We start from the raw sequence: 13,828 nt of genomic DNA on the forward strand, positions 1-13,828 counted from the left end.
ATCCTGATGTCAGAGACATGGCAAACTTGGAGACGTATTCTCTGGCTGAGGGTGGCCTCTTTTGAATACCTGTTATTAAACAGCTTGGCAAATTTGTGTCTACGTTATCTTCATTAGATAACACCTAAATGTCCATGAAAAAGATGTTTGGATAAAAGGTTTTTATATGGATTGTCGCAGGTGGAGGCACTGAAATCGTCGGGACTTTCAAGACCATCAACAAAGTCAAGGCAAAAGAAGAAGTAATCAGTGGCAGGTCTACAAGAAGTTTGGAAGCTTCTTCCATACAAAAGGCCAGGGTGAGGCAGTATATACATTGTCAAGAGAGCAGCGAACCAAGTGATTCCTCAGGCAGGGATTGCCCCTCTTTGCTTACAAGTGGCAACAGATAATGGATAATGGTCAGAGGGTTCCATATATAGTTCTACTGAACCTCTGACCTACAACCTTCTTCCCTCTCCTTTGTTTGTGAGGTGGAGTATTGCATAGAAAGGAAGTGCACAAGTTACTCAGGAAAGGAGTGGTGATCAAGACTACCCTCTATCCTGGAGAAATTTGAATGCACTTGGTTAAGGCCAGGGTTTTTTTACTTTTTCATCAATCGCAGACAGTACAACGAGTGTCTGGTGTACTTCCATTTCAAAATGTGCCTGCATTTTAAAATTAAGGAATTCACCTTCACAGAAACATTCTCTGTCAGGGAAACTGGATGGTCAGACTAGACCTAAGGACGCATACATTACTGTACTGATCTTTGCAACCCACAGATGTTTCCTTTAATTCACATGGACATGATAGAGGGCCTCGAAAAATCTCTAAAAATGCTGCCAGACCTGCAGATCTACTGACTTGAACTATCTGCTTGACATACTTGTGATGTATTCAACTGATAAACAGGTTTGGCTCAAGGCTCCAAACTTCAATTTTATTTGAATGGACTCTGAGCACAAAGGGGACAGATAGATATCCCTAACAAAGTGTGTGTTAGGTGTGCAAGGGGTCTCTGGTCCACTATTGTGTAGGGTGTAGAGATGGAGGGGGTAGTATTTCATGTGATGTTATCTCTGAAATATAAGGCCTTGGGCACTCTGCATTGAGCCAATTAAGAAGTAGTTGACAAGGCTCAACCTGCACAAATGTTAGGCACATTGATGTTTTTTTAATATAAGTATATTTCTAGGATTCACATCTTCAGTTTACCTACATGCTGGGCAATCCACAACTCATATTAAGAAGGCCAGACAATGATGGGTTGGTGTACACAGGGGAGTCACAATGTTAGAATGGAGAATGGAGAGGTCAGATAGCAGATCAGAGACTTGTAAAGCACAAGCTTTTGCTAAGCACTGACTATCAAAAGGACAATCACTAAAAGAAAATTGTGCATCCAAATGTCATTGCAACGCTGTCATTATCAGTCCCACTTGAGATCAGGGACAGAGATGTGACACGCAATGGCAGACTGTGCTCACAGCCCAGGCAACATTTCCAGTCCTGGCTAAAATTAAGGAGAATGAGAAGCATGTCTATACGAACCAACATCATTGCCCATAATTAAGAAAGACAGTGCTTGGACTAGTAATTAAATGAATTGCATGCTCCAAATGCTGCAGCCAACAAATTGGTAGATCTGTTCTTTGTGGTCCTGAACCTTACCCATTAGTTTTTACAGCTTATGGTCAACTGCTTCACTTGACCCATGGGCTGAATTCAGGGAGCGGCATCATGACAGATAGGATCAGAGTGACTTAGGTGTTGTGTGCTCCCTCACCAGGCAGGACCAGAAGATCCAAAAATTGTCTTGACCTGAAAAAAACTGACTTTGCCATAGTGAGTGGTTGAGTTGATTTTTCGAAGCCTGGATAGGTATTTGAGTTTGTGGCATTACCTTTCGGCCTCTGATCATTATCGTGGTGGAATTAGTCATAAACAGAGACAAATGAGAACTTGTTCCATTCAGACAGAAGACATACCTGGAATTTTTAGTGCACTCAGAAAATGCAACTCTGAAGCTCCTGCAAAATATTTAACATCTATCAGGAAGGAATATAAAAAGTCCCTTACCAGGAATTATATTTTGTTGAAGCAGCTGGCCAGGCTTGAGGGTCTTTAGGCTCACCTATCCAGGCTATTTTCACAGGGTCCTCTGGAGACTGAAAGCCATGCACCTAATGCAGATGAGAGATCCGGTGCTGGCTGGATCCCATAGAATGGGAACAGCATCAGATTGTGACATCAAGTTGGATGCCAGATGACTTGGCTGGGACACATAGTGGGGAGATATCACAACCAGAGGTCAGCAGTCAGAGAGCAGCTGCATCTCTATCGCAACTGCTTAGAACTAACTCTGACAGGATTCATTTGCTGTCAACGGCATAACCATAACTAGGGTCACATGCTCTATGCTTCTAAGCCAATATATTGTCAGTGAGGTAAAAACACAGCTTACTGGGAATTTGGTCAAAGGCCCTAATAGACGTAGCCAAGGATTACTGGCACTTCTGCAAAGGCAAGATGATTTGAGTCACAACAGAGTACCTTCCTGTAAACAGAGCATGCCAGCAGACTGTAACTCTAGGTTTCTCAAGGATTCCATTGCCTCTCAATTGCACTGAGGCATGTTCTTCAGGCCAGTGGACAGATGTGGTTGGTGAGAAGTGGACATTTTTCCTCAACAAGAAACATTTAACTTCCCAGATTATGCAGCTGGAGACTGCACCCAAAGTCAGAGACATCTGAAGCATCTATGCAGAATTGGGGGTCAGAAAGCAATGATGCTAGGCAGGTTAACAGCACAAGTGCAGAGGTAGTCAATGACAATTGTCCTGATAACCCTGCTCTGCAGATCTCAAGCATGGTTTCCAGTTCTCCTACAACTTTTCTGAGATTCTCATACACTTCCCAATTTTCTGAGCATTATCAAAGATTGCTAGGGACGATATCACCTGCTGGTCCTAGAGAAGTCCCTGAATCTGTTAGCTTTGAGGATTTTCGGAGACACTGGGAAGTCCCAAGAATTTTGCTCCCAGAATCAAACTACATCTAATGAGGCTAGGTGGAGTGTACCACCAAGTGATATAGTGCAGCCTGGAGATATTGGACCCAGAGGTGTGTGGGTCAGGTCTGGATCCCCTGGCAGCAGACACTTCCCCACTGTACATTTCCTGTCAAAAATAGGAGAAGAGTGTGGCACACAGAAGAATCAATGAATGCCTATCAGCCATTTTAAGCAGGTCACAAACCCATATATGGGATCCCAGTGTGGGAACACCAGCTGTTGTGTCAACTGTTCAAGAGTGTAAGGTTAGTGATACCACCTGAACCAAAGTACTTGCAACTTTAGGACATCAGTATATTTCTGAATCTCATGCATTCCTGGCTAGAAAATTAGCTCCTTTCTAGGAAGAAGCTCTCTGTCAATTTGGCAATGCTCCTGGCTTTGAGATTTTGCAGGTGACTATCGCATGTTTGAGTGCTGGGTGTGACTAGTAATGTGTTTATGCCAAAAAGGGATGCGTTCACAGTGTCCAGAAGGACTAAACCCAATACCAGGACTATCTCTTTCCCAGTTTTCCCTGATGGGCTGAAGCTCTGTGTGGTTATGTGTCTCAAGGCTTATGAGAACCAAACGATGGAGGTTAAACCTACAGAAACTGCTCATCTCCATCAGGAAGCTCTTGGGACAGTATCTTCACCTATGAGCTGGGTGAATTTGGTTACAGAAGAGGCAGAAATTGATTTGGGTACCACCCTGCAAGGGCCTTGAACAAGTTTGTGGTGAGAGGCCGCTTGGAGGACAGCTTGATCATCACAGACTGGTCACCAGATTCAGTCTTTAAGACTTTCTATTTCACCGCAGTGATAGTGGTGCCATCATTTATGGTGAGTAAGCTTTGCACATGAATTACCCTTGCACCTGGTCCAACCACAGAATAAAAATTTCCTGCCTATTGCGAAAGAAAGTTTCAATTTGATTAGGGGCACCTAGCTGAGGATAATCCCTCCCAACGATAATTCCTACTTGACCCTCCTAATAGTGTAGGGAAGGAAGACAGTATCAGATAGGTATACAACTTTGTTTAAACTATAATTGCAAAATTTAAGGAATGGCACCACATGACAGTAGTTTCTTTGTATCGGAGGTTTATCATTGGTAACTGAGTTTAGGTTTTGTGATACAAGTTTTTTTTATTTTACTCATACAAATGCAGTTCCTTTGCATGGTGTCTGGTTGGTTTCTGATTCTGATCGGAGCAGAAATAGGAATGAGAATGACAAACATTGGCTTCAGTTCAAGAAGCAGCCTGGCACGAAGAAAGAGAAAGTGTTGTTCTCCTATGAGCTCCTTTCTTGGAGTTGTGAATCCCTGATTGATTATTGATGATGCCTTATTTTTTTGTGACACATGGACCATTTAGTCTTGCAAATTTGGTTCATGTTGTTCTTCTTCAGACTGCTGAGAAATAAAGAAGAACGTAAATGCATAATCCTCGCCTCCGTGTCCTTAATAGAATTGAAACTTTTGTTCACAATAGCTAGAAAATGTTATATTTTCCAGCATATATCTGACATCTGACATTTGTGCAGGTTGAGTGTAGATTATAGCCGACTTATCGAAGTGTCAAACATGCAAATGTAAAGACATTTTTTCCTTTAAAAAAGTGCATGCAGGCATGAGGCAGTCAATAGGCCCAAACTGGATTTTTTTATACTCAGGTTGCAAGCAAAGATAGGCAAGTGAAGAAGCAGATAAGGATAGGTATATGGTTGCAACATTACTGTACATAGTCTGCTTCTGAATGTTGAGCGGTTCTGGATCATTCTCTGCAGCTAGTATGTGAACAGGATCCTCAGCCAAAGGCTGAGCTGTATACAAATGAGGGAATATAGTTCTAATCGATTACTGGTGCAGGTGCCTGGGGTCCCAATATAGACAGTACAAATAGGAATAACATGAGATATATAGAGAATGACCAAGTCAAGAGAGATCTCAATGTCAACTGCAACTAGTGGCGATACCAGTCTTGAATTCGGCAATCAGACCTGGTCACACCAGGGACTGAAAAAGAAGGATAATGCTCCCTCTCCTTGTTGGAAGAGATAGTTCTAGAAGGAGCTACACTAAAGGCCAGATGTACAATGCTTTTTTTGTGTCACAAACGGCCCGATTCACAGAGTGGTATGTATGATTGTTTTGTGACTGTGAATGCGGTCACAAAACAATCACAGTTAACACCAATTTCAAATTGGTGTTAACCCATTTGCAAACGGAAAGGGGTCCATAAGGGACCTCTTCCCCTTTGTGAATGGAAGCAACATATATTTTTTCAGAGTAGGTAGTGGTCCCACGGACAACTGTCCACTCTGAAAAAATGAAAAGAAAACTTTTCATTTTTTTGTTTGAAATGCATCCTGTTTTCCTTTAAGGAAAATGGGCTGCAATTCAAAGAAAAATACTGCTTTATTTAAAAAGCAGTCACAGACATGATGGTCTGCTGTCCCCAGCAGGCCACCATCCCTGTGAGTGCGGCCGTTCCCAAAGGGGTCGCAAATTGCGACCTATCTCATGGATAGTGATGAGGTAGGTCATTTTCAACACCATTGGGACATTTTTAAACAGTGTACTTAACACTGTTGTGCATTGTGTTTCGCCACTTGCAATTTGAGATTCCCAAACAGATTGCAAATTGTGAGTCGCAAAACAAAAGGTCGTATATCTGGCCCTAAATTCTTACATTTTGCCCTCATGATCCCAAGTTTCAGCTTCTGACACATCTTGCACTTCCTAATGGTGATAGAATCTGGAAAGCAGACAATATGAATATTGTGTTAACCCTTCCAAGACTTCTTCCCACCACAAAAAGGACACCAGATTGATAGTTGATATAATGCTCGAGAGAAGAAGCAGAAAATAGAAAACTTTGACGTAAAAAGAGGAATAAAGGCGCCTGCCCTCAGAAAATGTTGGAAAACCAAGAAAATGTCCTAGGACATTAAGTAAAAGAAAAAAGACCCACAAATAACTAAGATGAAAAAAACTTTTGAAAAGACTGCAGTGTTCAAGGGTCAATGAGCAATGAGTAAAAAAAAACATACTACCTTACTGACCCTGCAGCGGAAAATGGGACAGGATATCTCACATCCTTACATTATATATGTTAGTCTTCAATTCCAGTTATATGTTAGTTTGGTGGGTATCATTGCTCTCTAAGTTTTTGTTCAGCTTTAAGTATTTATTTAGAGTGGTGTTTTAGTACATATATGTTTATGACAGTTGTAGAACAGTAGGCTGCATTTAAGCAAAATGATAAAAGGAAAGATATACAATGTTGCCTACTACAGTCATGTTTTCTTTAAATTATTTGAAAATTTGAAAATTGGTAAATTGAAGAATATTTACTAAGTGCGCTGTGATCTCACACACATGCAGTGATATTCCCCTTGTTAGAAATTGGGTCTCTAGTTAGCAGTCGGTTTGCACCCTGTCCAAGTAGGGACCCTCACTCTAGTCAGGATAAGGGAGATACCCAGCTCAGATAACCCCTGCTCACACCCTTGGTAGGTTGGCATGAGTAGTCAGGCTTATCTCAGAAGCAATGTGTAAAGCATTTGCTCTTAACAGACAGTAATACAGTGAAAACACTACAAAAGGACACCACACCAGTTTTAGAAAAATAGCTAATATTTTTCTGTGTAAAACAAGATCAAAACAAGAAAAATCCAATATGCAGTAATAAAGATATGAATTTTGCAAGAATTAACTTACAAATACAGTTCCTTGAAGTCAATAGCTCCGTCCGGGGCTATCACAGCATCATGAACAACAAATCCAACAGTTCAAGATGGCCGCAGCATCGCTGGCCAGATGAGGTGTCGCGAAGACTTGCAAACAGTACCTTTGAAATGCAAGGAGTTGTGATTCCCGCGATGAGATGTGGAGTGCGGCATCGCAGGCGTCAGTTCCGAAGGTCAGTGCGGGGTCATCAGGCCCTTGAAGTCACGCACGTTGCAGATCACGTGGACGGCGTCTAGGCTGTGGGATGCTGCGACGTGCGGTGCCCACAGGTCACAGTGCAGGCAGCGGCTCGGTGATGGCATCCTGCGGGGCGGTAAGACCAGGGCTGCGGTGTGAAGCGGGGCGGTGCAACGTGTGGTGTCTCCAGGTCATAGTGCAGGTAGTGGCGTCATTGTTGCTGAAGCGCTGTCGTCAGTAGGCCCACGGCGGCAGTGTGGCGTGGGGCAGGCTCTGTGCAGAGCCCATAGGTCGTGGTGCAGACAGGGGAGTCTGTTGACGACACTGGAGTCGATGGTGCTGCCGTCAGTGGACTGGGGCTGCGATGCAGGACGGGGCGGTGCTTTGTGTGCCTCAAGAGCTGTGTCCTCAGGCAACGGTGCAGGCAGCGGCGTCAGTGTCATCATGCAGCGGCGGGGATGTCAAGGCTCCGGTGTGAGCAATGCAATATGGAGTGCGGGCCCAAAAGTCACGGTGCAGGCAGTAGCTCAGTGACAGCGTCAGATGTCGGCGTCGGTGAGACCAGGGTTGCGGTGCGACGTGGGGCATGGCTCTGTGTGGTGCTGTCAGGTCACAGTGCAGTCAGCTGCATCATTTACGGCATCACTATGGTTTTTCTTCTGTTGCAGCACAAAGCACACAGTTCCCAGTGCTGTAGGCAGATGAAGCTGAAGTCTTTGATATGCCTAAGACTTCAAACAGGAGCAAGCTCTACTCCAAGCCCTTGGAGAACCTTCACAAGCAGGATACACAGCACAGTCCAGTCTTTGCCCTCTTTAAGGCAGAAGCAGCAACTGCAGGCCAACCCAGCAAATCACACACAGCAAAGGCGCAGTACTCCTCCTCCAGCTCTTCAGCTCTTCTCCTTGGCAGAGGTTCATCATGATCCAGAAGTGTTCTAAAAGTCTGGGGTTTTGAGTCCACTACTTATACCCATTTCTGCCTTTGAAGTAGGCAAAATTAAAAGGAAAGTCTCTGCTGTTCACAAGATCCTGCCTTCCCCAGGCCTGGCCCCAGACACACTCCAGGGGGCTGGAGACTGCATTGTGTGAGGACAGCCACAGCCCCCCCCTTCAGGTTTAAGTGTCAGCTCCTCCCTTCCCACTCAAGCCCAGGAGACTCCTCAGGATATGCAGGCTACCCCCCAGCTCCCTTTGTGACACTGTCTAGAGGGAATTCACAACAGCCCAACTGTCAGTCTGACCCAGACGTGGAATACACAAGCAGGCAGAATGGTTAAGCAAGAAAATGCCCACTTTTTAAAAGTGGCATTTTCAAACTGACAATCTAAAAACCAACTTTACCAAAAGATGCATCTTTAAATTGTGAGTTCAGAGACCCCAAAATCCAGATCTCTAGCTGCTCCCAATGGGAAACTGTACTTAAAAGATTTTAAAAGCAGTCCCCATATTACCCTATGAGAGAGATAAGCCTTGCAATAGTGAAAACCGAATTTGGCAGTATTTCACCATCAGGACATGTAAAACTCATCAGTGTATGTCCTACCATTAACATACACTGCACCCTGCCATTTGGGCTACCTAGGGCCTAACTTAGGGGTGCCATACATGTACAAAAAGGGAAGGTTTGGGCCTGGCAAGGTCGAATTGGCAGTTTGAAACTGCACACACAGACACTGCAGTGGTAGGTTTGAAACATGTTTATGGGGCTACTCATATGGGTGGCACAATCAGTGCTGCAGGCCCACTAGTAGCATTTGATTTACTAGCCATGGGCACCCTGGTGCGTTTTACTATGGACTTACCAGTAAATCAAATATGCCAACCATGGATTAACCAATCAAGATACAATTTACATAGGGAGCACTTTAGCACTGATCTGCAGTGGTAATGTGCGCAGAGGCAATAAACCAGCAAAAACAAATCACAAAGAATAGGAGGAACAAGGCGATATGTTTGGGGATAACCCTGCAAAAAGGGCCATTTCCAACACCCTTGCTTGGGAGTAGCAGAAAGAATACCATTGTACAGAAGTATATGGTACTCTTTTAATTTGAAATCCCTCGTAATTGTTCACAATTGAGGTGCACATGCTCTGTCTCTAACTATCGGATCTGCTAGCATCAACTCCCAATTTCATAATGAAAATACTACCATGAACGATTCAAGGAAAATGCGTACATCCGTGCACTTCTTATGATTTGCGTATATGTATCTGTTTCAGGATTCTCCAGAATCTCAATGAGAATGACATGTAAAATAACATAAATCTGAGTGTTCCAGGTGCATTCATAGTCTGTCATCTACTATGCATACTGCAGTGAATTGTTTGCACATTGGACCAGATGTACACAGTTATTTTCTTGTTTGCAACAAAAAATTGCATTTCTTAATGTACAACCCCAATTTTGTGATTCAGTTATCTATTTACCGAATCACAAAAAGGGTTTATAAGGTGCAATTAAGAAGGGGTGTTCCAAGGGTGTCCCTTCCTAACTGCAAGTCGCAGTGGTATGTATGATTGTTTCGTGACCGTGAATGTGGTTGCAAAACAATTGTGGTTACCACCAAATTCATATTGGTGTTAACCCATTCGCAAACAGGAACCTTCCCCTTTGTGAATGGAAGTGAAAATATTTCTCCAGAGCAGGTAGTGGTCCATGGTCAGTGGTCTGAAAAAATTAAAAGAAAACTTTTCATTTTTTTGTTTGAAATGCATCCCAATTTCCTTAAGAGAAACGGGCTGCATTTAAAAATAACTGCCTTATTTAAAATGCAATCACAGACATAGTTATCTGCTGTCCCCAGAAAGCCACCATCCCTGTGAGTGGGACGATTCCCAATTAGGTCGCAAATTGCGACCTATGTCATGAATATTGATGAGGAAAATCATTTGCGACCCCATAGGGAATCGCAAAATGTGTCTGAGACACATCTGTACATTTCATTTTGCATTTCTAATTGCGATTCACAAAGAATCGCAATTAGAGACTCACAAAATGAAATGGTCGTACATCTGGCCCATTGTGACAGAAATGTGTAACGTATTTTTTCCAATGGAGAAATATTTTCCCACATTCCCTTATCCTATAAAATATGAAAGTGGAAAAATTAATTTCCCATTATTGGTTTTACTCCTGCTTTTCATATAGTCAATGACCTGAAAAATATTTAAGATGGTATTTATTTACCGACTTTTGTTGAACAGCTGTCCTTGAACATACCACCTGCCACGCCTGCCAGGCTCTAAAGGACAGTCTGCAAACTTAATAATTCCAATTCGCTCCAGCTGTACATTAGGATGAGGTAATTTCCATCTATAGATCATTTACATTTATATACGTGCAACAAAAGAGAAATGGGTACTTATTCATTGTGACTGAAACATAGTCACTTGCCATAGAAACAAACCAATTCCATATTTTGTTAGTATAGCAATTCGGTTGCAGGTGTTAGACTTCGAATGTGACCATCTTTCTCTACCCATTCTAATCTAACGTGATAAAGAAAGATATTTGTACCACCGGTAAGTGTTCTTCAAATATATCAGACTATGACTGTAATTAACTAAGAATTCAAATTCTTCCAAACTGAGGCCTTACCTTTTCTGATGCAGATAAGCTCGTGCACTCCACAATTTCGTTCACCACCTGCCATAGAAAGATTAATTAGAACATAATGAGAAACTGTTAAGCACGTAAAGGGCACATTTCACAGTTCATAGTCATAAAGCGCTGAACGACTGGAATATAGGATCAGATGCATGTCCATTTCATTTTGTGAGTCTCTAATTGCGACTTTTTGCTAGTCGCGATTAGAGCCTCTCAAAATGAAATATAGAAATGTGTCTGTGACACATTTGGCGATTCCCAATGGGGTTGCAAAGACCTACCTCATCAATATTCATAAGGTGAGTCGCAATTTGCGACCCCATTTGGAATGGCTGCACTCACAGGGATGGTGGCCTGCTGGGGACAGCAGACCACCATGTCTGTGACTGCTTTTAAATAAAGCAGTTTTTTTTTTAATGCAGCCCATTGTCCTAAAAAACAAAAAAATGGGATGCATTTCCCACTACCTGCTCTGAAAAAATATTTATGCTTCCATTCACAAAGGAAAAGGGGTCCTTGGAGACCCCTTCCCGTTTGCAAATGGGTTACCACCAACTTGAAGTTGGTGAACTTGAAGTTGGTGGTAATTGTGAATGTTTTGCAACCGCATTCACGTTCGCAAAACATTCCTACTTGCCAGTGCTATTCAGTATTAGGAAGGGACGCCCTAGACACGCCCCTTCCGAATCCCAAAAGCAAAATGTGATTCGGTAAACAGGTTACCAAGTCGCATTTTTCTTTGGTACATAGAAAAAAATGCATCGAACATCTGGCCCAAAATGTTCTGTTTTGTTGATTTCACTAAACGTGATATCTCCCTCAAATGCTAATTACATTTTGCGTCTGGGGCCGCCAATTCTTCAGTTCTGCTTCCTAGTATTATTTCGTGGTGCTCCCTGAACTGTGTAACCATTGTATTTGTCAGAGTTACTGGAGCAGGCTACATGATCGTCATTTAGGGGCCATAAGGGGTCGCTGCTACGACTTCTGGGTTGCCCCTTGTGACCCCTGGCCTCAGAGGTGGCAACATCAGTGCCAGTAACACAGGGTCAGCTCGTCATTACGGACATCGGTTGGAGCTGCAATCTCCTTGCTTTTTTTATCAATTTGAATTACACTAACAGTGAATACTAACATGTCATTCAATATTAGTGTAATAAAAATGGTGTACAATTAGCTGGAATGTAACCCTTCCTAGCAGATGAGGTAACTAAAAAATAGTTTTAAATGTATGTTGTGTGCATGCGTGCAAGTGAGCAAGTATTTATGTGAGAGAGTGTGTGTGTGTGTGATTGTGTGTTTATGTGTAAGCATGTGTGGGTGAGTGAATGTAAAGATCTGCCCCCCCCCCCCCCCCCCCCCCCTGGCCTTTTGGTGAATTGACGCTAATGGTAGGCTATCGGGGCTATGAAGACAGATAAGGTCACAGCAGGGCAGTTACAGTCAGACCCTTTCGTTCCATAATCTGTGGCTGTGCATTGATTGCAATGTCTCATAACCCCAGCGCTTGTGAAAGCACAGGGACAAAGAATTAATGTGAATAAAACATCGACACCACAAGTATAGGCTTGGCAAAGGCACGGAGATGATTTGACTCTCTCTATATGTAGCGAAGCATCGCTAAGGAAGCAGATAAACACTAACCTCGTTCCTCCACTAGGGTGCACTGCACATCCACGTTGGTGTCTCGCTGATAGCTCTGGATCCATAAAGGGATTAATACACAAGGTGTGGCACTCTGAAGTCACGGGATGAGTGGGAGCACAGTAGTGGTGATGCCTGGTGGCTATCACGGGGCGGGCGGTGCCGCACACAAATATAGTACACAGAGATGAAATATATTATAAACCCGGGTTTCAGCAAACTGCCATGAAAGTATACCGTCCAGTGCCGCATTAAAGGCATAAGTGAAAGTGGATTAGATCGCAGGCAGTATAAGAAACACATTCTTTTCGTCAAGGTGTAGGATCCGCACAGCAGCTGCTGAGCGGATAAGATCAATATCACGGAGACTGGCTTTTGGAAGTCACAATGTTTTAATCTAAGCAATATCTGTGCCCAAAAGTATGTTACTGTACGGTCTCCAGGGATTACCATCCTGGGCTCAACCAGTCGTCGATAGGGGAACTCATTTTAATTTGACTCTACACCCACCTCATCCTTTTCCCAGAAGGACTTTTTGGGAAGTGGTGGTCATCCCCTTGGCGGGTGGATGGCCTGGAGCCCAAGGGACAGTAAATTAAAAGCATGTAAGGATGCCGGTAACTGGCATGAAATGAAGACAGAATAGCAGATTAACCGTTATTATATTAAAAGCTATTTAGCTCCACATAGACATACAAATATCCACATAACTAAATAGTCACTATGGAGGTGCTCACGGGATGCGTATTTTATTAGCGGGTCACTGGATTTATGCGACTCCGTGGCTTTTTTCGCATATACATTTGATTCATTTGCCGCATTAACCATCATCTGCTACATAACCTGCAGAGTTTAACAAACTAATTTGCTCCTAGCTCAAACTGATCAAATGTTACTAAAAACATGATGACGTGGGCTCACACGGTTAACTGGTTAACTTTCAGTTGCTTTTTCTGTGTTTGCTGAACTGGTGCTAATATGATGAAATCTTTACCTAGACAGTATAACCATGAGTAAAAATTACAAAATAATGATTCAATGGTATCAAAAAGTGGGCCAAATTATTTCACATAATTTGTCTTCTTGCAGCATAATTTAGCCAACCCTGTCACATCAATTGGTGCTCCCCTGCCGCAATTCCAAAGCCTTGAATGTATAGCCGTTAATATATTTTAAAAAATATACCTTCCAATAATCATACTTAGTTAATAGTAAGGCTTGGCACTAAACATTTAAGTACTGGCCATAGCCCATGAAAATGCTGAATATGGGCCTACATACACACTAAGCCAAGCGATAAATACATTTGCAAATGTGAATTCATCGTCCTAGATAAGTAAGCACGGATATAGCAAAAAATAGTCAGTTGAAATCAGTAGTACACAACATGTTGAGACTAGGCTTCCTGCCCATCCTTGAACGGTGGCCCTGACGTCAGCTGGCAGCGGGGCTGACCATTGGCCAAGGCACAGAGCCAAGGCCTGCTGGTCAGTCTGTGGTGGGATCTGTAGTATCAACTACTCCCAAGAGCGTATGCTCAAAGGGTTGAAACCCGGGGATTGACTTAGGGGTGGGACTACATGTGATATGTGAGGTACGAG

At 43.0% G+C, this 13,828-nt stretch overlaps 1 protein-coding gene across 2 annotated transcripts in view; it reads right to left on the reverse strand.

Annotated features, from left to right (window-relative positions):
- SYT14 (synaptotagmin 14) overlaps positions 1 to 13,828 on the reverse strand; it is a 987,902-nt gene that overhangs the window by 844,525 nt on the left and 129,549 nt on the right. For both annotated transcript variants that reach the window (XM_069233958.1, XM_069233957.1), the window contains exon 2: positions 10,575 to 10,622. In XM_069233958.1, the coding sequence (XP_069090059.1) occupies positions 10,575 to 10,622 (48 nt within the window). The remainder of the gene's footprint in view (positions 1 to 10,574; positions 10,623 to 13,828) is intronic.

Source organism: Pleurodeles waltl, chromosome 5 (assembly GCF_031143425.1).
Source record: "Pleurodeles waltl isolate 20211129_DDA chromosome 5, aPleWal1.hap1.20221129, whole genome shotgun sequence".
Lineage (NCBI taxonomy): Eukaryota > Metazoa > Chordata > Amphibia > Caudata > Salamandridae > Pleurodeles > Pleurodeles waltl.